Raw genomic sequence first — 24,603 nt, 5'->3', positions numbered from 1 at the left:
AGTTATTTACAGTTATCCTATAGAAAAAAAAGTATATTTGCTCCAAACCTGTCTCTGATGGAATTTGGCATCACTGTTGGTCACAAGAACCTGTACTTTAAAGTCAAGGTGGGACCCACTATAGTACCCAATAATCTAAAGTGTCATGAAATGAACCAGGAAAACATTATACTAAGACCGAAATGCACCAACAGTTAACACTATAGTGACATTTATAGCAAAACATACAGAAAAGAATTAAGCTTATATACAGCTAAATATATTTAAAACCATAATAAAGAATAAAAAATTCACCCTTTTATTATTTATCTCACCTGAATTATATTCCACTGGTTCACTCTTCAAGACTCCCAGATTGGGAGATGTAGATAACTGCCTCCTTATATATTTTGAGTCACCTTCAGAAAACTCTTCCCTAATTTCAGCTTTTATTGCCATAACTAATAAAAATAGGAATTAAATCACATTGTTTACTAGGATTCTATTTTCTTACCTGAGCTATCTTCTAGTTCATTCCCTAAGTTATCCAGATTAAGGGATGTGGATAGTTGATTTTTTATATATCTTAAGTCATCTTCAACAAACTCATCCTTAATTTCAGCTTTTACTTCCATAGCTAACAAAGGTAATTCTAGACGTAGCCCTCAAAAAATTTTTGTAAACTGTGCTGAAAGAAAAGCTCAAATCAAATACAAAGAGAGAAAGCTTTTAAAAGTAGATTTTTAGGCAAAAGTATAAATTTGGTATTTACAATATAAAACAAAGAATTCTCTGCAGAAAATGTTGGTTGTGTCGGTTAAGTTAGCTAAAGGGCTACAGCGTGCTACAGCACAGTATATTGCTTATAAAGAATCAGTAGGTTCACTCTGCCGCCAGTCCTTTGTTCTTCATGTTCCATTTTTTTCACGCGCATTACTTCCACGCGCAGATAAATTCCAGTTTTTGATACACTGCTCAATATAATTTTTAATACACTGCTCGAAAATAAATAGGAAAAAAGTGACTTGTGGCGAAATAAAATTTAATTAGATTTTCGGAATAATGAATACTTTCCTAAATTTAGCGTTTTCGACAATTATCAATAGTTTCCCAAAATAATTATTACTGTTTGCCCTTCAAAATGTATTATGTTGAATCCATCAGTTTTGATTAATCGAATATTAATTTTTTGTATTCATTAGAAAATCACACTGTATTCACTGTTACTGGTGAGAAATCTCATAAAACGAAGAGCTAATGAGGAAACTAATTTCTATAGATGAAAAAATAATAATACATTCGAATTATAAATTATATTTTGAAAATTTGAATTTTACAATACCAGTTATAATAAAAATAGGATTATAAAAACACAAGTAGCGAACTATGAATACAAGTTAGAATAGAATATATATATTTTCACAATCACAACTTATTAATAACAAAATAATGAAATGAAAAAAGTCATATAGCCTAAAGATCCCACTGTAGGATCACTACGTTCATAACGTAGTTAGTCAAACTCATATTTTTACGTACATTTAAAATTGGAAGAATCTATCTATATAAAAGGCTAGGATGAAAAGTCACACTGTTTATTCAGTAAGGTAACTACGCCACCTAGAAAAGAAATCTGAACTACCAACATCTACCAAAATTAAATGTAATTAATTAAAAGCTGTAAAAACGTTGTTGAGGCAGAAAAAATACACTTTCGACATTGGAGCGTGTGATACGTTAAATGAAAGGGCACTACACAGTATCTTCAATATTAATGAACGTATAGCGACATACGAGATATGATAGGGTACTATGAATAAAAATAGATTTACCATAAGACAAATTTTGATTTTTTGACTTAAAGAAGGCCTCAGGTTCAGTACAAAATAAACAACTGATTGAATCCTAACATGCGACATGGCAAATGAAAGGGGAGGATATAACGAATATATTCATATAGAAAAAATAAACAAGGCGACTATTAAAAGGGCACTACGCAGTATCTTCAATATTAATGAACGTATAGCGACATACGAGATATGATAGGGTACTATGAATAAAAATAGATTTACCATAAGACAAATTTTGATTTTTTGACTTAAAGAAGGCCTTATTTTCAGTACAAAATAAACAACTGATTGAATCCTAACATGCGACATGGCAAATGAAAGGGGAGGATATAACGAATATATTCAGATAGAAAAAATAAACAAGGCGACTATTAAAAGGGCACTACGCAGTATCTTCAATATTAATGAACGTATAACGACATACGAGATATGATAGGGTACTATGAATAAAAATAGATTTACCATATGACAAATTTTGATTTTTTGACTTAAAGAAGGCCTCAGGTTCAGTACAAAATAAACAACTGATTGAATCCTAACATGCGACATGGCAAATGAAAGGGGAGGATATAACGAATATATTCATATAGAAAAAATAAACAAGGCGACTATTAAAAGGGCACTACGCAGTATCTTCAATATTAATGAACGTATAGCGACATACGAGATATGATAGGGTACTATGAATAAAAATAGATTTACCATAAGACAAATTTTGATTTTTTGACTTAAAGAAGGCCTTATTTTCAGTACAAAATAAACAACTGATTGAATCCTAACATGCGACATGGCAAATGAAAGGGGAGGATATAACGAATATATTCAGATAGAAAAAATAAACAAGGCGACTATTAAAAGGGCACTACGCAGTATCTTCAATATTAATGAACGTATAACGACATACGAGATATGATAGGGTACTATGAATAAAAATAGATTTACCATATGACAAATTTTGATTTTTTGACTTAAAGAAGGCCTCAGGTTAGGTACAAAATAAACAACTGATTGAATCCTAACATGCGACATGGCAAATGAAAGGGGAGGATATAACGAATATATTCAGATAGAAAAAATAAACAAGGCGACTATTAAAAGGGCACTACACAGTAAATTCAATATTAATGAACGTATAACGACATACGAGATATGATAGGGTACTATGAATAAAAATAGATTTACCATAAGACAAATTTTGATTTTTTTACTTAAAAGGCTGAGTACAAAGTTAATTGATCGAATCCTAACATGCGATATAAATCTTCTCAGCTATTTAATATTCTGTTTAAAAAGGTTCAAGAAAATTATGTTTTTTACATAGCTTAAGTTTTTTAAGTTTAAAATTTAATTTTTGTTTTTAAGACTAAAGCATGAAGAATCAAACCAAAGCTGGATTTTAGGAGGCCTGTTTTATAGTTTCTGCAAATAAGGTAATACTCAAATTCTTGCAGAATATAAAATAGTAGAACATATGTTACACCTAGCTAAGATACTTACTCACAGACAGGAACAGTAACAGTCGAATCTTAATTTTGAAAGACAAAATCAGATTCCACTTTCAGACAACGATGGCAAAGTGATAGCATATATATCGCTGTTCCGGAAGTATAATGACATAACTGTAAAATTTTGAAAAATTACTTTATTGTGTTGGAGGAATCATAACTTAATTTTTAACATATTTGTAAATCGTCGTAATTGTACTTACGAATTTCGCCATGACCGGTGATTCCGAAAGTACAGTTATGATGATTTAAAGATATATAGAAAATGCAGTTTTGACCTCCAACACAATAAAGTCATTTTTCAAAATTTTACAATTATGTGTTTATACTTCTGGAACAACGATATATTGATTTCCAAAGGATGTAGAAATTCTTTATGATTTCAAGCTTATCAGTACTGCAGTTCTACAAGTACTACTTAGTACAAATCTATTTCACTTTGACTTAATGAACTTTGGGGGAATGATTAGTTTAGAGCACTCAGCATAACCAAATACGGTATACTCCCTCTATAACGAACACGGTTATTACGAAGTTTCGCTTATAACGTGATACATTAGATGTCCCGTGACATTCTATTGAACTATAACCGTCTATAGCGAGGCAAATTTGGTTATAACGACAGAAAATAAGATCCAAAAACGTGTTTTTTACGTTTTTGGTCGGGTCGTGGCTATAAATAAATACCTTTTCAAACAGCCCCTCAATAAACTTAACTCCAGCCCGAAATAAACTTCTTTACAATGAATAAATACAACTGTTTCACATCTTTAAAAAATATGATAGAATGATACTGGACCATTTAAAGCAGTTAAAAATGACAGAGTTCTTAAAATTGCAGAAGCAATAGTTTATGTTATCCTTGAAAATACATTATGTAGTTGGAAAAAATATAAGTACATATTTTTTGTTTTAACGTATATCATTGATAATAAAAGTAAACAACTCTTTTATGTTTTAATATATTTCATTGACAATAAAACTAAATAACTTTTTTTCAAAAACGCCATTCAAACAATATTTATTAGCATCTTATATTGCTCCGAATGGCTTCACTGTAGGAAGTTAATGGTTTAGAAAATTACATATTCATATGTATGCGCAGTATTATTGTTGTCTGATATAACGAGATCGGCTGATAACGAGGTAATTAGTCTGTCATTTCAGTTCTCGTTATAGAGGGAGTCTACTGTATATTTTCCTCAAGGCATCGCGCACGGTGTTACAATTTTTTTTTGTAAAATATGTATATGAATGTTTAAAGTTACTTTTACGAAATAATAATTTGTTTTATGAGAAGCTACAAATTTTGAATAAAAGTATAAACTTGCCATAGTAAGTAAAATGTGAACTTGTGAATCATAAATTGTAAATTTCCGAAGAAGTTTTTATTGTATATGCTTTTAATTATTATCTTTAATTTAATTAAAATCTATGAATTTTTATATAATTTCAATGCATTTCTATAATTTTATGTGAGAGTATTAAAAAAAATGAAGATATGAAAACTGTGACACCATTTAAGCTTACATTAAATGCCAAATACAAGTTTGGTTATGATGGGTGCCCTAAACTAATCATTGCCCCAACTTTGTGTTTTGTGACTCGTTTTAATTTGGAGGTTCATTTCAGAATGTGTTTGTTCTTTCTTTTTTCTAACTAGCACTGTTGCGCACTTTTTGTCTCTCTCCTCTCTTTCTTATGGTTGAATATTTCTTCCTTTTCTATTGTCCACTCATTCTGAAATAATTTCATTTTTTCTTTGATTAGATTCATTTCTTCAGCGTTCATTTTTATGTTCAATTTCAGTTCTCTTGTACCTGCTTAATGTTTTGGTGTTCAAGAATGAGTTAAAATTTTCAGTTTTAAATTACTTTTATTGGTCTTAGTTGAAGATCTGATGTCTTGGTTTAAAAATTTAATAGTATAATAAATTCTTACTCTCACAAACAGTGCTATTAGATAATCTACCGGAAATTCCTGACAAGGTTTTGGAGGTTCTATATTGGAAAGCATATTTTTTAAATTTTTTCCAATGTCTTGACTTGTAGCCATTTCTGGAAAATATTCACAAAACACATTCTCTAGGGCATGGATGTATGTTATAAAATTCATATTGGGCATTTGTAAATTACCAAATGTATCATTTTCTGCATTTGGGTATGCCTTAAAAAAACTATATATTGTTGATTCACTCAAATCAGTTTGTTCTTTACCATATTGTAAACATGAAGGACATTTGTGTTTCTCTAAAATTTTTTTCATGAAATAGCCTCCTACATATACAAAACCATTCTTTTCGCTTATGTTTAAATTGGTGTAGTCTCTAGATTCTATTTTCAAAGATTTGAAAATATTTGGCTCAGGTATGAGTATTTGACATCTTTCAATTACTTCTGGTGTTATATTGGCCAAAATTTTATCAAATTCATCAAGACAATTTGTACCTTCAGAATTATTAAAATAACTAACCGCAAACATTTTTTTGAACGCTCTTTGAAATTGAATTGGTATTGGATTCCGGCAATTTCCACTTTGCTGTCTGATTTTACCAAATAAATTCTCAAGACAATCCTGGTTCAATCGCCTTGTAAAAATTTGGTTAATTTGCCTGGCCTTCAATACATCCCATAACCCTAGCAAAGATGATATGGTTAACCTCCAGCCAAATGTAAATTTTATTCTTTTTGTTACATCTCTGTTGCCTTGAAGAACTGTCAAAGTATTGAAAAATTCTGACATTTCCTTCAGAAATTTTATTTGTATAGAGGTCCCCATAAAAGGCCTATTAAAACATTTGGCTTTACTGAATTTAAAAGAGTTCATTAAGTCAAAAAGTTTGTCCATTTTTTCTATAAATTCTGCAGTTGTTATGGCTGCTGCTGGCAGTTTTTGGAAAGAAATGTAGGCATTGATTGCTGCTGCCAATGTTGCACTAAAAACTTGGGCTGCATATTTTACTTTCATTTTTTGAAAATTCGATGGAAAAATGTGACAATCTGTAATCCTTGGGGCCAAACGAAATTTTTGTTGTTTGTCTTGGACATAAAATGTCTCCAAATATTTTTTATCAGTAAGACCACTGTCAAATTTAAAGTTATACTTGAAAAAGTTATTTCTAGTTGATTTCAATAAATGAGGTACATCTATTATATAAAAAATTTTGGCAGAGTCACAAATAAAATAGGGTTTATCCACTAATATATTAAGCTCTTTAATTAAGCTGGAAAAATTACTGCCATGGTCTGATACAACCGAGAGAACATTCATCCCAACATCTTTCAATTTTCTAATAGTTGCAAAAAGAATGGTTTTTAAGTCATAAACTGGACAACTTGAATTAACAAAAAAATAAGCAATTGGCTGTTTCCAGTTTTGATTAATGCCTCTAGCCATCAACACCAAAACATTTTGAGCAGGTTTAAATGACTTTTTCAACGGCGTTTCATGAAATCCAACAATCTCATCCTGAGCTATATTATAAAATAATTGAGATTTTAGAGACATTTCATCCAGGCATAAAATGCAATCTCTGAAAGTGTTGGGTAGCATTTCAGCTTTTATTTTAAGAGCGTCAAATAAAAATTGGTTGAACCCAGACCTTATATTCCATTTGGCAGTAATCCTTTGTAATGTACTTTTTGAAGGCAATCGAAATATTTTCGAGAGAAACTTGTAGACTTTAGGCCCCAAGAAGTGTACTGTTAAGGCAAACTGCTTGAAATCATTGGAATACCTTGATCCTTTTGGCGATTTCTTTGACAATGATAACTGCACCTTTAAGAACTTAGCTAAGTTTGGTGTAACATGTTCTTGGAGAAATCGAGAAACACTCTCCATTGTTAGATTATGATTTTGTGTTGTGTTTTGAGCTTGAGGGCTAATTAATTTCCTTCGAAGGTTTTTAATTGTTTTTCTCAAACGGGCTTTCCTGGGAGTTCCAAATGATAATTTTGTTGGTGTTTGGATGCCTAAAAAATAGTCTTGATTTGAATGCTGTTAATAAGTAAGTAAGTAGTTAAGAAATAAGTAAATTTTCATTAAAACGAGGTAACAAGTGATTTACCAGGGTTTCTACTATCAAATACTCTAATAAGAAGTTGGAGGCACTAATTGATTATTAGATTCATCACAAATATGAAGAAATTGAATGTCATTATATATTTGCCTTACCCTTTGATTTGTGACCTTTCTCTTGATATATATCTGAAGATATATTTGCTGTCGTTGGGGAGAAAACACACTCTCCAACATTTTCGGCATCTGAAAATTATAAATAAATAATTCAACATCAAGAAACGAATGTTTTAGGGAATCCATTGACTTATCTTTCTCTTCTTAATGTATGTAAAAACTAATTTTGGATATCCCCATAAAAGGCCTATTTTGGTTGGCCTTGAAAGATTTGGTTTTATTGAATTTTGAATTCATTAATTGAAAATTTGGCTTGTTTTTTTTCTATAAACTTAACAGTTTTAACATTGTTATTGTAAGTTTTTAAAAATGAAAAAATTTATGCATCTATAAGCTTCTGGGACAAACGAGTTTTTGTTGTTTATACTAGATATAAAATGCCTCCAAATGTTTTTCTCAGTAAGACCATTGTCAAATTTCAAAATATTATTTGAAAAAAGTATTTCATGTTCACTTCAATAAATGAGATACATCTTTCATATAAAAATTGTTGTCAGAGTCACAATTAATTTTGATAATATATGCATACCTTCAATACTATATGGCATAGATTCCCCAGAGGTACTTGCTATTGCCTGTAATTCCTCAGCTGATGTCCCTAGAAAGAATAACATATATATATATATATATATATATATATATATATATATATATATATATATATATATATATATATATATAATATTAAAAGCATATTCAAAGTATATTATTGGTCAGCAGCATTGAATTGATCATAAAAATATTTTTTTTTTCTATTAAACTATTAAAGATATAAATATCATGGGATCCTTTTGCAGAACTTGGTGTAGAGCAGACCCATCTACTCTTCTTCAAGCACATTACAGCCTAGTAAAACTCATCTAGATTTTTGAAATAGCTTCAAAAAATCAGCATATAAATTATTAAAAAGTTAGACCCAGTCAAATTTCAAGCGTAGGAAGAGGCTGTATGAAATCTATGTAGACAAATGCTATAGAAGTCAAAACAGGTGAATGATTTCTAGAGTTTAGATACAGACAGTTAGGTATCTACCAAATGCATGACCAAAATTTATAATTTAACATAAATATCCAACAATTAATCTTAAAAATATATGCATACCTTCAATACTATACATCATAGATTCCGCAGAGGTACTTGCTACTGCCTGCAATTCCTCTACAGCTGATGTCCCTAGAAAGAATAACATATGTATCATATTAAGTAAAATATATTAAAATCATATTGAAATTATATTGATCAGTAGCATTGAATTTATCATAAATGATTTTTTCAGTTGAATTCTTCTCATTCACATAATTTGATACCAGATAATGTGACCCTACTCTCTTATGCTAGTGCTTAGTTCAACTATATAAAGCCTAAACCTCATTTTGAACTCCACTCCAATTAACCCATATTTTTTGTCAGATATTCATGAAGGGTGTAACCTCCACAATCTTCAAATTTCGGTTAATAAAAGTAAGATTATTTAGTTAAAAAAAAAACAATTTAACAACCTATCAGATAAGCGTATTGAAAATATAACTGGAAAATCTATTAAAGGTCTAAATATCATGGGATCCTTTTGCAGAACTTGGTGTAGAGCAGCCCCATCTACTCTTCTTCAAGCACATTACAGCCTAGTAAAACTCATCTAGATTTTTGAAGTAGCTTCAAAAAAACGGCATATAAATTATTAAAAAGTTAGACCCAGTCCAATTTCAAGCGTAAGAAGAGGCTGTATGAAATCTATGTAGACAAATGCTATAGAAGTCAAAACAGATGAATGATTTCTAGAGTTTAGATACAGACAGTTAGGTATCTACCAAATGCATGACCAAAATTTATAATTTAACATAAATATCCAACAATTAATCTTAAAAATATATGCATACCTTCAATACTATACATCATAGATTCCGCAGAGGTACTTGCTACTGCCTGCAATTCCTCTACAGCTGATGTCCCTAGAAAGAATAACATATGTATCATATTAAGTAAAATATATTAAAATCATATTGAAATTATATTGATCAGTAGCATTGAATTTATCATAAATGATTTTTTCAGTTGAATTCTTCTCATTCACATAATTTGATACCAGATAATGTGACCCTACTCTCTTATGCTAGTGCTTAGTTCAACTATATAAAGCCTAAACCTCATTTTGAACTCCACTCCAATTAACCCATATTTTTTGTCAGATATTCATGAAGGGTGTAACCTCCACAATCTTCAAATTTCGGTTAATAAAAGTAAGATTATTTAGTTAAAAAAAAAACAATTTAACAACCTATCAGATAAGCGTATTGAAAATATAACTGGAAAATCTATTAAAGGTCTAAATATCATGGGATCCTTTTGCAGAACTTGGTGTAGAGCAGCCCCATCTACTCTTCTTCAAGCACATTACAGCCTAGTAAAACTCATCTAGATTTTTGAAGTAGCTTCAAAAAAACGGCATATAAATTATTAAAAAGTTAGACCCAGTCCAATTTCAAGCGTAAGAAGAGGCTGTATGAAATCTATGTAGACAAATGCTATAGAAGTCAAAACAGATGAATGATTTCTAGAGTTTAGATACAGACAGTTAGGTATCTACCAAATGCATGACCAAAATTTATAATTTAACATAAATATCCAACAATTAATCTTAAAAATATATGCATACCTTCAATACTATACATCATAGATTCCGCAGAGGTACTTGCTACTGCCTGCAATTCCTCTACAGCTGATGTCCCTAGAAAGAATAACATATGTATCATATTAAGTAAAATATATTAAAATCATATTGAAATTATATTGATCAGTAGCATTGAATTTATCATAAATGATTTTTTCAGTTGAATTCTTCTCATTCACATAATTTGATACCAGATAATGTGACCCTACTCTCTTATGCTAGTGCTTAGTTCAACTATATAAAGCCTAAACCTCATTTTGAACTCCACTCCAATTAACCCATATTTTTTGTCAGATATTCATGAAGGGTGTAACCTCCACAATCTTCAAATTTCGGTTAATAAAAGTAAGATTATTTAGTTAAAAAAAAAACAATTTAACAACCTATCAGATAAGCGTATTGAAAATATAACTGGAAAATCTATTAAAGGTCTAAATATCATGGGATCCTTTTGCAGAACTTGGTGTAGAGCAGCCCCATCTACTCTTCTTCAAGCACATTACAGCCTAGTAAAACTCATCTAGATTTTTGAAGTAGCTTCAAAAAAACGGCATATAAATTATTAAAAAGTTAGACCCAGTCCAATTTCAAGCGTAAGAAGAGGCTGTATGAAATCTATGTAGACAAATGCTATAGAAGTCAAAACAGATGAATGATTTCTAGAGTTTAGATACAGACAGTTAGGTATCTACCAAATGCATGACCAAAATTTATAATTTAACATAAATATCCAACAATTAATCTTAAAAATATATGCATACCTTCAATACTATACATCATAGATTCCGCAGAGGTACTTGCTACTGCCTGCAATTCCTCTACAGCTGATGTCCCTAGAAAGAATAACGTATGTATCATATTAAGTAAAATATATTAAAATCATATTGAAATTATATTGATCAGTAGCATTGAATTTATCATAAATGATTTTTTCAGTTGAATTCTTCTCATTCACATAATTTGATACCAGATAATGTGACCCTACTCTCTTATGCTAGTGCCTAGTTCAACTATATAAAGCCTAAACCTCATTTTGAACTCCACTCCAATTAACCCTTATTTTTTGTCAGATATTCATGAAGGGTGTAACCTCCACAATCTTCAAATTTCGGTTAATAAAAGTAAGATTATTTAGTTAAAAAAAAAAACAATTTAACAACCTATCAGATAAGCGTATTGAAAATATAACTGGAAAATCTATTAAAGGTATAAATATCATGGGATCCTTTAGCAGAACTTGTAGAGCTGACCCATCTACTCTTTTTTAAGCCATTACAGCTTAGTAAGACCCATCTAGATTTTTGAAGTAACTTCATAAAACCAGCACATACACAATTAAAACGTTAGACTCCAATTTCAAGCATTAAGCTTAGAAAGAGGCTGTATGAAATCTACCCAGACAAATGCTCTATTAGCCAAAATAGATGAATTATTTCTAGAGTTTAGATTTAGACAGTTATCTACCAAATTCATGGCCAAAACTTACAATTTCCCACAAATATCCAACAATTAGTTTTAAAAATATATGCATACCTTCAATTCTATATGCCAATGATTCCGGAGTACTCGCAAATGATTGTAACTTCTCCACAGGTGTGCCTACAAAATTACAAAAATGAGTTCTCTCATTATTCACCTGAAAGAAAGAACATACCTTGAACTGGAATGTTTAATCTCACAAGATGAATAGATGGTTTTGCGTTTTTTTTCAACCTGCTTTTAAGCATTCCTGCAAAGGCAGGTTCCTCAAAATGTAAACTGCATATTCTAAAGTGATCATAACAATATTGAGCACTGTACATGGCAAGTTTTTCACATTGAACAATTTTCTTCCATTCTGCAAACCTAAAAATACAACACCGATGAGGTCAATTATATTAAATAGAGAATTTAGTTCTTACCGATTTTCATCCTTGGGAAACCTGAAGAAACTCAAGTTCAAGTTGTTATGGTCCCTGGAATTTTTTCTACATACACAGCAATAATAAACACTTGTTTTAGCTGAATTCATCATAATCCGTCGTTTAAAATAATAAAACCACTTAGAAAACTGGAGAAATATCACAGTAATATGTATTAAAAACGAAATAAACTTATAAAACCAACTAAATAACAACAAATAAATGAAATTTATATTATATAAATTACTGAAATAACTGTAATTTCTAGTTTCACAGCATAAACACAAACACGTGTTTGGGTAAAATCAATGTTGCCAAATGTAATCAATCAATGGATAGATACTTATGATTAATTATTTGAGAATATATTAAGTCAATTAGGCAATATGATTTTTCAAACTTTAGAAGTGTGTATAGTGGCTATGTAAAGAATTTTACCATTTATGAAATTAATTTTCCTCTTTTTGAAGAACTTCTATAATAATTATTTTATTATAAATTTGAAATATTCTTTGAAACTGATGGAATATTTTAAATCTTGCAACAGCGGCATTTTTCGCCAAATCTATTGCGCATATCTTCCAGGAGTGGATTCGAAATTGGAACCGTGAAAATGCGAGAGTGAACTTACTGATTCTTTATAAGCAATATACTGTGGCTACAGCTCAGTGTTACCAATGGCTGGGCATGGAAAGATGCACCTCCCTGTCAAAAATTATGCGATTTTGTCCAAAATTATGCGCTGTGTTGTAAAACGTGTGAAGCAATCAACAAACATCAAACAAACCTTATTTTTATGTCCTTACTGTCATCTGTCACGTCCTGTCAGTTGTCATTGTAATAGTGATTGAAAATCATGATTGAAAATGGATTGAAAGCGTGTCACAGTCACAAAACAAATAAACAAAATGGTAAATGATGGTAAACAAAATAAACAAGAAACTGAAAAGAAAATAAGTAGGATTGAGGTTTAATTTTTATTTGTTGATTTAAGAGTATGTTAACTGTCATATAAAAGCTTGGCTAGGTTAGAGTGCCTTAAAATGCGAAATGCCCAAAAAAAGTGTGTGATACTGGTACACCCTTGCCCTTGATGGTTATGTTATAACTTAAAAACAAGAATATGGCGCATCTAGACTGGATTAATTTTAATAGGTGAGTACATAATTATATATATTTTTATCCTATTTAACTACAAGTCATTTGATTGTGGAACCTGTTCACTTTTTAATGCTTATATGGTACTAAGAATAAGAACTATTCCATCATCATAGGCATATGAAAATATGCTCTTAAAGTGGCAACTGGGAACTGCAAGGTTCTAGTAAAATATCTATGGAAACTGAATACAATAAAAATTATAATTATGACTCTTTCCTACATATTTGTAATACTTTTTTTATAATTATGTAGTTTAACTTTTTTTTATTTTATTTCAGAATACCTTATGTACTGTGTCCTGTGTCATGAGCAATTGATGAACCTGTCTAGTTCCTCCATGGTATTTTTCTATGTTTCCTAGAGACAACTTATTGTGGAAGGAGTTTACTTATGTGCTTTTGAGGATAACAATGATACTCCTGTTATTCATATCAGCAAAGAAAATGTACCTTTGCAATTGAAAACTGTTGCATATACCTCAGATCGGTAAAATGTGAATACAAAAAGAACATGTTCAACTAATTTGTCTTCCTCAGAAACTGAAGACATAAAAGTTTGCAAATTATTTGCCAAGTTATTTTCTTTACTTAAAATATTATCAGGAAAATAGGATATTTTGAAAAATATACATCATTTGTAATATTTTAGCTTTAATAATCAGTTATGAATGGTACTTACAAGTAAACAACAGATTAAATATCTTAAACTAATGTAAATTATTCTATTAAAACAAAAACATAGGTATACTTAAAGTAGAAACATACTATATTAAAATACAAGCTACTGATTGTCTTTCCATGTATTATGGCCTAGCATTTTTTTGGATGGTATGAATTTTAAGCAACCGCCATTCTTTTCAACTCCTGCTTTGGTTGCCAAAATAGCCTTTGCTGTTGAAGAGTTTAATAAATTCCGTTTGTCACTTTTTATGTTAAACAAATCACTAAATATACGTTCTACACTAGCATTAGAGAATGGCAAAACAAAAAGTAGCTGTAGCGTTTTTTTTAAATTCGGAAATAAAAAAGCATTAGCATCATTTTTTAAATTAAATATTTGAGACCAATATTGCTCACAGTCATCTGAATTTAAATTTAATTTTTCAAAGTCTAATAAAGCGTGTCTTCTCCATTCATTATCTAACTCCTGAATATTAACATATTCTTTTAAAATAGGGAATTGATTAGTTACACATTGTAATGATTTTATTTCAAAGCTTTGTGCAATTTTGGGATCCAATATTGAAATTATTTTATAGATAGGGTCGTTAAAGGTGAATCGATTTTTAATATTACTAACTAACTCTATATAGAATTCTAAAATACATTTAAAAAAACTATCAAATTCTTTTTGGTTCAAATTTGGCTTTTTTTTTAATTCTTTCAAGCTTTCTGTTGCAGCAACTCCTATATAAATATCATGTAAACTAACAAAATTTGTAGGGTTTTCATGGTTAAGTCTAAATATGTCGTTGGTTCTTTTTATTACAGACATCTTTATAAAATTAGAACACAGCGTTCTCAACAGAGTTTCAGTTTGTGGCTGAACCTTACAAAGAAGTGGTTTTTCTGACTGAAAGAGTAAATTGAAATCTGTCATTAGTCCTAAAGAATATGACATAAACTCTAGATACACCGGTGTGAACAAATTTGACATGGTTTCCAACATTGTTTCTGTTGTAATTGACGGGTCTTCAAATACATACTCTGTCAAATATGCTCTAAGTGGCTCATATTGCTCAAGTACTCTATCGACACATTCTTTAATAGATAACCATCTTGTTATGGCTGGAGAGAGTATCTTGTGAATTTTCACTTGAAAAAAATTTTGGAACTCTATAAATTTGTGTCTCCTCAAAGCACTCCTATTAAAATGACTGCCTATGTTCCGTAGCAGATCTTCCACATGCCTAGGTAATTTTAAACAGGCTTTTGATGTAGCTAAATGTGCCATATGACATGAGCATCTAATGCATACTATGTGTGGAAATTCTTCTTTTAACTTGGAAAATACAGAGTTAAACTCTCCAACCATAACATTGGTGGTATCTGATGAAAACCCTACAAAATTAGTCAGTGGAATATTCTTTGAAGTTAAACAGTTCTTTAGAATACCATATAAATCACTAGCTGTTGATCCATGAGCCTCGACAAGATCAAAAAATTGTGTTTTGGTTGAATTATTTTCATAAATTATAGTAGTGAATGCACATTGCTTTTTTACTGAAATATCAGTAGTTTCATCCATAACCAAAGAAAAAAAACATCCTGGCTCCCTTAATTTAATATATAGTTCTTCAAGAAAATTATACCCCAAGTTATTGCAAATAATTGACTTAGCTTTGGTTCGTTTTAAGTGTAATTGTTTAGCAATTTTCGAGTCATAACATATATTTTGAATTAAAGGAGTTAGGGTGTCTACTAATAAAAATGGCAGGTTATTGCTTGCCAACAAGGCACATAACTTTAACTCTGCCGTTTTTACAGCTACATCATCAGCATTTGGTTTATACAATTCAGTGAGTTTAGTATTGCTCGCCACTTTTGTCCAATTTAATTTATGCCTTTCACTTATTGAATGTTTTAGTAATACACTTTTATGAGCTACAATATCACAATCACATACCTTGCAATAGGCGTACTCATTACCCTCAGATGATGGTTGTTTTATTGATTTTTCTAACCAATTCTTAAACTGTGGTACACTTTTCCAAGAGCTGTTAAAAGTCTTCTTTTTTTCACTCTTTGATGCTTTCTCTATTTTTATTTTCTTTTTTGCTGGTTTAGGATCATTCTAAAAATATAATCATAATTTAGATGGTGTAAATCAATAAAATATTAGTCAAAGTCAAATACAAATGTATTTCACTACTGTAGTAGTTTTAAATCTTTCTCATATTATACCTAATTTCTGTAATTATATCTGATATTTGTAGTTTATAGTTTAATTTAATTATATTATCTATATAATTTTAATAAATAAATACGATATGAAGTCTGTGTTTTTATGTAATTTTTATAAAATTATCAATTGCTTCAATACATTACCATAGTATCGCCATTGTCACTCATAATATGAGAATGTGTGGGAGCAGGATAAATAGGGGAGCCTTCAACTTGATGACTGCAACCTGGCTTTTCTACATCAAGTGGTACTGGGGAATCTTTCTGCTTATTTGTCTCTGTTTCCTGATGTTTACTCTAAAAAACAATTTGCTTTATTAAAACACAAAATTTAATTTTAAGAAGCTTAAAAGATCTATACAAAATCTACTGAACTTTTACCTCTCATTCACAGCAGGTATATGTTGGTAATTTTGATTTTTGAAGAAGCATAAAGATATTGTAAACTATATGGTACTTAAAAAAACCAATAAGTACCATTAATTATTGTATAGGAAATGATTTTTTGATGTGAACAAAAAATAATTATTTTAAACTATTGAACATGCATCCTAGAAGGTACAAATTTAGTTATGGTTAATGCTTATGTGATTTCTCTATTATATATATATATATATATATATATATATATATATATATATATATATATATATATATAAATGATTGTAACTTTTAACTATTTTTTATATTTACCTTAAAACTGAAAAGCCACTTATCCATTTTCTATATATTTTTTAGTTTCTTTGCACAAACACAACACACAAAGTAACAGTTGAAGAAGTACACTTGAATAATTAATTTTTTTTTTCAATTTGTGCCTTATATTTATATATGTAATTTAATGTGAAATCCCTGTAAATACAAATGTGAAGTACCTACCTACTCAAATATATGTGAAACCTTTCCTTCAATGTGTATTGATTGGGTATTGTCAGATAGGGGGATTTTTCTGGTGAGAAATATTTGCTTGGGGAATAACAGGGCACTTTATAGTTAGATTCTTACTACAAAGAATGAAAAATGATTTTAATGTAAATGTTATTTATATTATACAAATGACCTTTTCCTTTTCAGTACCTTTCAATAATTGCTCCCTCCAAATAATGGTGAAATTTTTAAAACAAATTTATTTTTTGGTTTTGAGATATTTAATATGTCTTGGCAGACCTCACCCGCCTACTCCTGTTACTATGGGAAATTGAGATTCATATACTTGTTATGCAGTTTTTTTCGGTTTCTTACAAATTATTACATATATAGAAATTATTACATTTTATGATCTGACAAAGTAAGGAATAGAGATTCCTATAATTTTGTTAGATACACTTCTAGATGTTAACCTATGGTATTATTCTATGGCCTCATGAATGTTGCTGCTGTCAATTCGTTCGAATTATAAAAAAAACAATTCAGAAGAATTTAAACATTGCTGAAAAATATTTGAAAGATTTAGGAATATGACAAAATAAAATATGAGGAAAGCTTTGAACCCTCATTTAGCTTGAGTTGTACAACAACCAGCATTACACTTATCAAATACCCCTATACCAGGCCCATTAGAAATGACCACCAATAAAAAAAAGAAATTGCAAATACTAAAAAAGATAGAAAACGCGATATTTTTGCACATTTTGTCTGTCCTGGTTGTGTATGGAGAACATTGTAGCATGTTGCTCTGAATGCACAGAGAACAATTTGGAGTAAAATTCAAAGTTGTATTTTGAGCAGAGAATTTTTCTGTTTATTGTTATAACCAAATTTGTGTAGGTTAATATTTGTATTTTAATAAAACATCTGTAGGAATTTTGGAAAACATTTGTTTACCAAGTGCTAATAAAAGTTAAACAAAGCAGAAAATTAAAGGTTTTAGATTAATTCCTATATTTTTTGAAAAATAAAACAACAAAAATAGAATAACATAAGGTCCTTAAGTAATAGACACGTAAACCGACAAAATACTTAAAAACATTATGTGAATGTTATCTGAAATTTGTAAGTCATTTAAATTTTGGTCCTGATGGACTCCACAGGTGACTTTTTCAGACCACCCGTCCACTCCCGGGTTAACCCTAAACCACTCTTAATGAAGGTGACTCAGGTGGCCGAAAATCAATTTTTACATGTTGTAAATTTATTTTCGATATAATGCCGCCATAGAATGGAAATTTTCTTCCATAAAGTAATTTTTATTTGCTAAAGTTAATGCTGTATAACTATAAAATGTCAGGTCAGTACAAACATCTTTTTTTAAAGGAAAAAAGAAGACGCGGACTCTTCTTATAAACGTTGTAAGCTGTGGCTTGGCCTTGGCTTTTTCTTTTGCTTAGCTGGATTATGCGAAATTGTGCGATTTTATGAAGGATGCGAAAATTATGCGCTGGGAATTAAATTATGCGCAAATCGCATAATTATGCGCCGATTGGCAACACTGCTACAGCTACAACTGAAACGTCAAAATTGCGTTTGCGGTATTGCCATGTCCTTATTATGTATATGTTTTATGCCTCAAATATGCTTTGAAACAATACATTTTTATATTATTTTATGGAATCTGGTACTTAAAAAAAAATTAATTTATATAAAACACAGGACGAAGAAATATTTGTTTCTTTTGATATTAGTTGCAGTTAGTTAGAAAAAAAGCGGATAAACTTGGCAATACTGTCAAAACACTAGTTGCCAGAAAGCACTATAATCTATGGGCGCGTTCAGCAGACGGAGCAGCTACCGCTCCGCTACTTCCGAATCCATCGGTTAGCGCTGGACCAAATGTCATAAGTCAAAACCTGCTGGATTCCGCTACCGCTACCTTATCTGTCAATGTCAAATAATTTGTCATTTTAAAAATTAAATATTTTTGTTCTTTGTTTACGTTTGTCAGTAGATTGCCAATTTAGCTTGACTTTTAAATATTATTTAACTTTACGTCACATTCATATAATAGGAATATAGAAAGGAATGACATAATTAGAGTATTAGTGGAAGAACTTGCGGACGAGGAAAATAATATCCAGCTAATTGGAAATGTTGTGGATCAGTTGACACAAAATGAAGAATTAGAGCTAAATAATGTTGAGAGAGCTCAAGTGCCTCCTAATCAAAATTTTTATGAGGAAACCATTCACCAATAATATATGGGAGATCTTTTTGTAAAGCATTTTCGCATGAGTAGGGAATGTGATGAAGTAGGTTTTAGTAAAGATTATTAGTTCTTTGAAAACTACATATAAATATTTTAGGTAATTCCCATATTCGTCAAAAACAAAGCAGGAAATAATATAAGCGGGGAAACAGAAATTGCCGAAAGATGGAAAGAGTATTTTGATGAATTACTAAATGGCAATAATAAGTCAAACCAAAGAGAATACGTGGAAACAGAAGCAAGAATCGAACACTTAGAAGACATAGAAGATAATTCACCCAGCAAAGAACAAATCGAGGAAATCATAAAAAATCTGAAAAACAACAAATCCCCTGGAAGCGATAACATAACAGCAGAGATGATGAAATATGGTGGAAAACTGCTAAATAATTGGATATACAAGATCATAAAGGAGATATGGATAAAAGAACGAATACCCGAAGATTGGAAGGAAGCCATTATTTGCCCATTACACAAAAAAGGAGACAAAACAGAATGCAGTAATTACAGAGGAGTAGCGTTACTAAATACCGTATATAAAATCCTATCAAAATCCATAAAAGATAAGCTAGAAAAAGAAGTTGAAAATATAATAGGCGAATACCAATGCGGATTTAGACGAGGGAGAAGCACAACGGACCAAGTATTCATAATCAGAGAATTACAAGCAGAAAGCTATGAACACAACTTACCAACGATAGCGCTATTCATCGACTTCCAGCAAGCATACGATAGAATAAAAAGGAAGGAATTAAAAGAGACCCTTGAGGAACTGGGAGTTAGCAGAAAGTTGCGTAACATGATACATCTTACTTTAGAGAATACAGAAAACAGAGTCAAAGTAAACAATCATGTATCGGACAAATTTATAGTAAACGAAGGATTAAGGCAGGGCGATCCTTTGTCATCATTACTCTTCAATTTATGCCTAGAAAAAATAATGCGAGAAGCGAAAATCAATAGAGAAGGACTCCTATATCATAAAAGACACCAAGTTTTGGCATTTGCGGATGATATAGTGTTGCTGGCAAGAGGAAAAAAAGAGCTACAGGAGATAGTACAGAGAATAGTAAAAGCAGCAAAGAAAATGGGACTTTACATAAATGAAACTAAAACAAAATGTATGCAGTGGACAGATGATCAGTTCAGGGATGGACAAAAGTTTAAAGTAGAAGTAGAAGAAAGATTATCATACGAATTCGAAATGGTAGAAAGATTTACATACCTAGGTACAATAATATCACGCAAACCTAACATTAAAGAAGAAATACAAGCTAGAATAATGGCAGGCAATAGAAGTGTACATGCTCTTAGTGGAATGTTGAAAAGCAAGTTTTTATCAAGAAAGGCAAAAATACAGTTATACAAAACAACTATACAACCAATAGTAACGTACTGCAGTGAGACATGGACAATGACAAAAAATGAACAAAATTTACTGGAGATATGGGAAAGGAAAATCCTGAGGAAGATATATGGAGGAATAATAAGGGACGGTTTATGGATAAGAAGATCAAATGATGAGTTAAAGAAATTATATAATCAACCTAACATAATAGGAGTCATAAAGGCACAGAGACTAAGATGGCGAGGTCACCTAGAAAGGATGCCGAACACGAGGACTTCAAAAAGGGTAATGAACTACACTATAACTTTAAAAAAGAGAAAAGGAAGGCCAAAAAATAGATGGAATCAGGAGGTAGAAAAAGATATGGAAGAAATTGGACTACAAGGCCAGAAAAGAAAAATGAATAACAAGAAGGAATGGAGAAAAATCACATATCGAGCCAGAGAAGATCTCAGTACATAAAGAAAAGCGAAAATGAAGAAAGAACAAACTTTTTAAGCCATGGGCCTCTAAGGCCTTTAGTGCTATTGTATATATACTCAGCAACTAGGAAATTTAGGAGTTATACCCATTTCAATTCAATACCCTACAATTCCTTTAGATAAAAAGTGGAACATCTATTAATGTGGCGAAAAGGCAAATAGAACGATGATACTTGTATATATTTTGGTTCATTAATATTTATGTTATATTTACAAACTTTTCTTATTTGGCTTATAAACACACTTTCCTCTGTAAAATAATTAATTTTAATAAAACAAAAGCTACTAAAAATATATCATTTTATTTACAACATTTTACAAGTTTTATTTACAGTGCTATAAATGTAGTTAATACAATAAACTGATTTGGAAGAAGAATATATGAATAGTATGATTACAAAAAAAAATAACATATACAGTCACAAAATAAGATAACAAATCAATTCAGAAAAAGTCACAAGGTATAATGGTATTAAGTTATCTAATGCATGCAGATAATGTAACACTAAACACAATACAAAAGCTGAAGTCGAAAGTATTACAAAGTTGGATCAGAATTATCACTTTTGAAGGGGAAAACTGATAGATTAAAAATTTGGAGCTTCTTTGAAGAGTTAGCTAATAGAAGAGTTCTGGGAGTAAAGCTGTTATAAGAGTAATTGAATCTATGAAAAGAATATAAAAAGTCTGCACATACCTAGTTGCAATATTGGAGAATAATAAACAAATATTTTGGAGAGAAGTTTGAAGCAGGTGCACAGGCTGTTGATAATTTTAAATAGAACTATTAAGTCTTTTTGATTTCTATATACCTCAAGAGAAGTTCAGTATACATTCTAATGCAACATATTCACAGTATACATGCATCCATACAATGGCATGACAGAAAATTGGACAATCTTAAGTTTCAGTTTAGATGCAATGTAATAGGAGGACAAAACTGTAGACCAGTAAATGAAAAGGGATCTAACCATGGAGAAGGAGATCAAATAGCAGAGATGTAAGAAAAATCTTTGATGGTTCTCTTCACAAATCCAAGTAGCTTCATAGATTTCTGTATTGTTGTGGAAATGTGTGATTTATAGTTATGAGTCAAGGTTCACACCTAGATCCTTGGTTTCAAAAGTAGAATATATGGTTAAATTGTGTTTACTATATTCGAATATTATTGGGGGATGAGGAAGGTGCAAATGAAAACTATGACATTTTGACGCATCCAAATACCATTTTGTGTGCTCCACTTAGAGGCGATCAATATCCTTTTGCAGACTTCGGCCTGGCATTTGTTTATTTTAAAGCATTTTAAATCGTCAGTAAATATATAGTAAATTTTCACTTACTTGAAAACAACATATTAGATAGTTGACAATTAGATTAAACATTACACACAATTATCATCTAAATAAGGAAAGCTATATAGTGCCTGAAAGAAAGACTTTGATATGTAAGTAATAAAACCATCAACGAATTGAAACAATAATTACATCTATAGGCATGATAACAACAGAACTAAAAAACCAGAAACAGAGAGGAATATCACCAGCTTTCAGAACAAACAATTACTTAAGCAAATATAATAAGCACCAGAGCCAACATAAAAAAACATTTATACAGTGGGGTATAACAAACTTAATCAAAAACCCAACATACAATATTACATCTGTTAAACCAGTAGAACCTTAAACAAATGTATACCAGAACACAAAAGAGCTTTCAACAACAAAAAACAGAGTCTACATGCACACTTCACTTTTTATATCATAATAATTAGTTTAGTGAACAATTTCAAATCCTTAAATTAAGAAATTTATGAACCCTCACACTGCACCATAGTGAAAAAAAAGGACCCTTCTGGCTGTATATCTTTTTAACTCTATATACACACAAAATTAAAATCTAAGTATATATCTACACATTTCTTTAAAAAAAAACCTTAATTTGTGTTAGTTAGAGGTGAGAATCACTATATGATTCACGCAGCCTTGTTGACTGATATTGTATATTACAGCAGTGTGCATCACATGCCGATTCACACAAAAACAAGTCCATATGATTCATGCGACCGTGTTTATCAATGTAATATCGTTTATTACAATTATATGTCCATTTCCACAATATAGGCCATTTTACAGAAAAATACAATTTTGCTCTAAATGAATATTATTTATTTCCAACTGTTAGCCTGTAGGTGTTTGTTGATTTCACTGTGTACTCTGTGCAATTCTTTATACTGTGAAAATGAGTTAAAAAAAACAAGAGAAACTAAATAGTGTAATGAAAACAATATTTTTTTAATATATAAAGTTTTTGTCAATTTCTTATTAAAATAACAATGTATTTAAATAATAGTTTTCGTTAAAAAATAAATATATAATAGTTGACTTAAGTAGTTTTTATCAGTAACCCACTTTTCAGGCTGTGAGAATCAAACATTGGTTCACATATTTCAGAGGCCAAATATAGTTTCTGTTGCTTACAGCCGACTATGTTTTAACTGCATTAATGATACTTTGATATGAGAGACCACAATTGCTTCTCAGAGCTTTCATAATTTGTGATGTGTGAGCATTACAAATGCGTGTGTATTCGATATTTGATTCTCGCGGCTGTAAAATCGTATTATCCGTGTATCACATTATGCTTCTCATGGCAGTGAGATGTATTAAAATATACAGATATAATTCTGAATGACCAATTTGAGACATACAGCTTTCCCCTTCTTTATTTGTTCAGAGACTATAAAGTGTAAAGCAGACATTTGTTTGTCAATTAAGAAAGACAAAATGCTGAAATAGCTGTAGTGGGAAGAAATTATAATAAAAGTTATAGAGATGTAGAAAACAAAAGTTTTCAGAGTTTTCTTTTTAGATAACATTAACTATAAGTAATGATCAATTTCGACGTAAACATTTTTAATAGCTAATATATGAAGTGAAAAGAAACAGTCATTAAATTGTAAAGATAAATAATGGATCACCTTTTTGTTATTAGGAAACAGCTGGAAAGGAATTAGAAATCCAATCAAGAAATACCTCTAAACAAGTTAAATAAATTCAATGGATATGTCCATATAATAAAGTAATATATGGCTGAAAGTAAAAACGTAAAAACAAAACAAACAAACACCTAACCCTCAATTTTAGTACAGAAATGTCATGAATGACATTTCTCTCAACATGTTGGATGGAGGTAGCGATACATTTTTACGCTACCAAATTTGACAGGCCGCTCCGGAAGTAGCGGAGCGGTAGCGGTTTCATTTTGCAGACATTTACTCAACAGTTGTGGAGCAGCTCCGCCTGCTGAACGCGCCCTATAATTTTGAGGAAATAAACTCCACAAAATTTAACAGGCACGCCACCAGTCAATCAGAGGGCATACTTAATTGTTGTTGACGTTTTCATAGGATAGAATCAACATAAACTGTGATTTTGTTGTCTTACAAAATAAGTATACTATACTTTCCTATG

At 30.5% G+C, this 24,603-nt stretch overlaps 2 protein-coding genes across 5 annotated transcripts in view; both read right to left on the bottom strand.

Annotated features, from left to right (window-relative positions):
- LOC140443763 (uncharacterized) overlaps nt 1-24,603 on the bottom strand; it is an 80,074-nt gene that overhangs the window by 17,864 nt on the left and 37,607 nt on the right. For 2 of the 4 annotated variants that reach the window (XM_072535188.1, XM_072535190.1), the window contains 2 exons: nt 494-667; nt 315-440 (listed from right to left, as the gene is read on the bottom strand). In XM_072535188.1, coding sequence (XP_072391289.1) covers nt 315-440; nt 494-614 — 247 coding nt within the window. In that variant the 5' untranslated portion in view covers nt 615-667. Of the gene's footprint in view, nt 1-314; nt 441-493; nt 668-751; nt 1,124-24,603 lie in introns of those variants that run through there. The other 2 variants (XM_072535187.1, XM_072535191.1) reach the window with 2 other exon arrangements.
- On the bottom strand, nt 11,581-12,711 carry LOC140442791 (uncharacterized). Its single transcript, XM_072533766.1, has 3 exons — nt 12,098-12,711; nt 11,851-12,041; nt 11,581-11,795 (listed from the first exon to the last, which is right to left on the bottom strand). Exons 1-3 carry the CDS (start codon nt 12,208-12,210, stop codon nt 11,653-11,655), a joined length of 447 nt encoding a protein of 148 aa, XP_072389867.1. The 5' UTR covers nt 12,211-12,711; the 3' UTR covers nt 11,581-11,652.

This window comes from Diabrotica undecimpunctata, chromosome 6 (genome assembly GCF_040954645.1).
Source record: "Diabrotica undecimpunctata isolate CICGRU chromosome 6, icDiaUnde3, whole genome shotgun sequence".
In the NCBI taxonomy this organism is placed as follows: Eukaryota; Metazoa; Arthropoda; class Insecta; order Coleoptera; family Chrysomelidae; genus Diabrotica; species Diabrotica undecimpunctata.
This window is presented reverse-complemented; position numbering and strand designations above follow the sequence as displayed.

What these genes read in the sequence shown, in the direction of transcription:
- LOC140442791 (XM_072533766.1), bottom strand. Translation starts at nt 12,210, where the DNA reads ATGATGAATTCAGCTAAAACAAGTGTTTATTATTGCTGTGTATGTAGA. An exon ending in TTTCCCAAGGATGAAAATCG is followed by an intron (nt 12,042 to 12,097) that starts GTAAGAACTAAA and finishes TTGTATTTTTAG; the next exon opens with GTTTGCAGAATGGAAGAAAA. An exon ending in ATTAAACATTCCAGTTCAAG is followed by an intron (nt 11,796 to 11,850) that starts GTATGTTCTTTC and finishes GTAATTTTGTAG; the next exon opens with GCACACCTGTGGAGAAGTTA.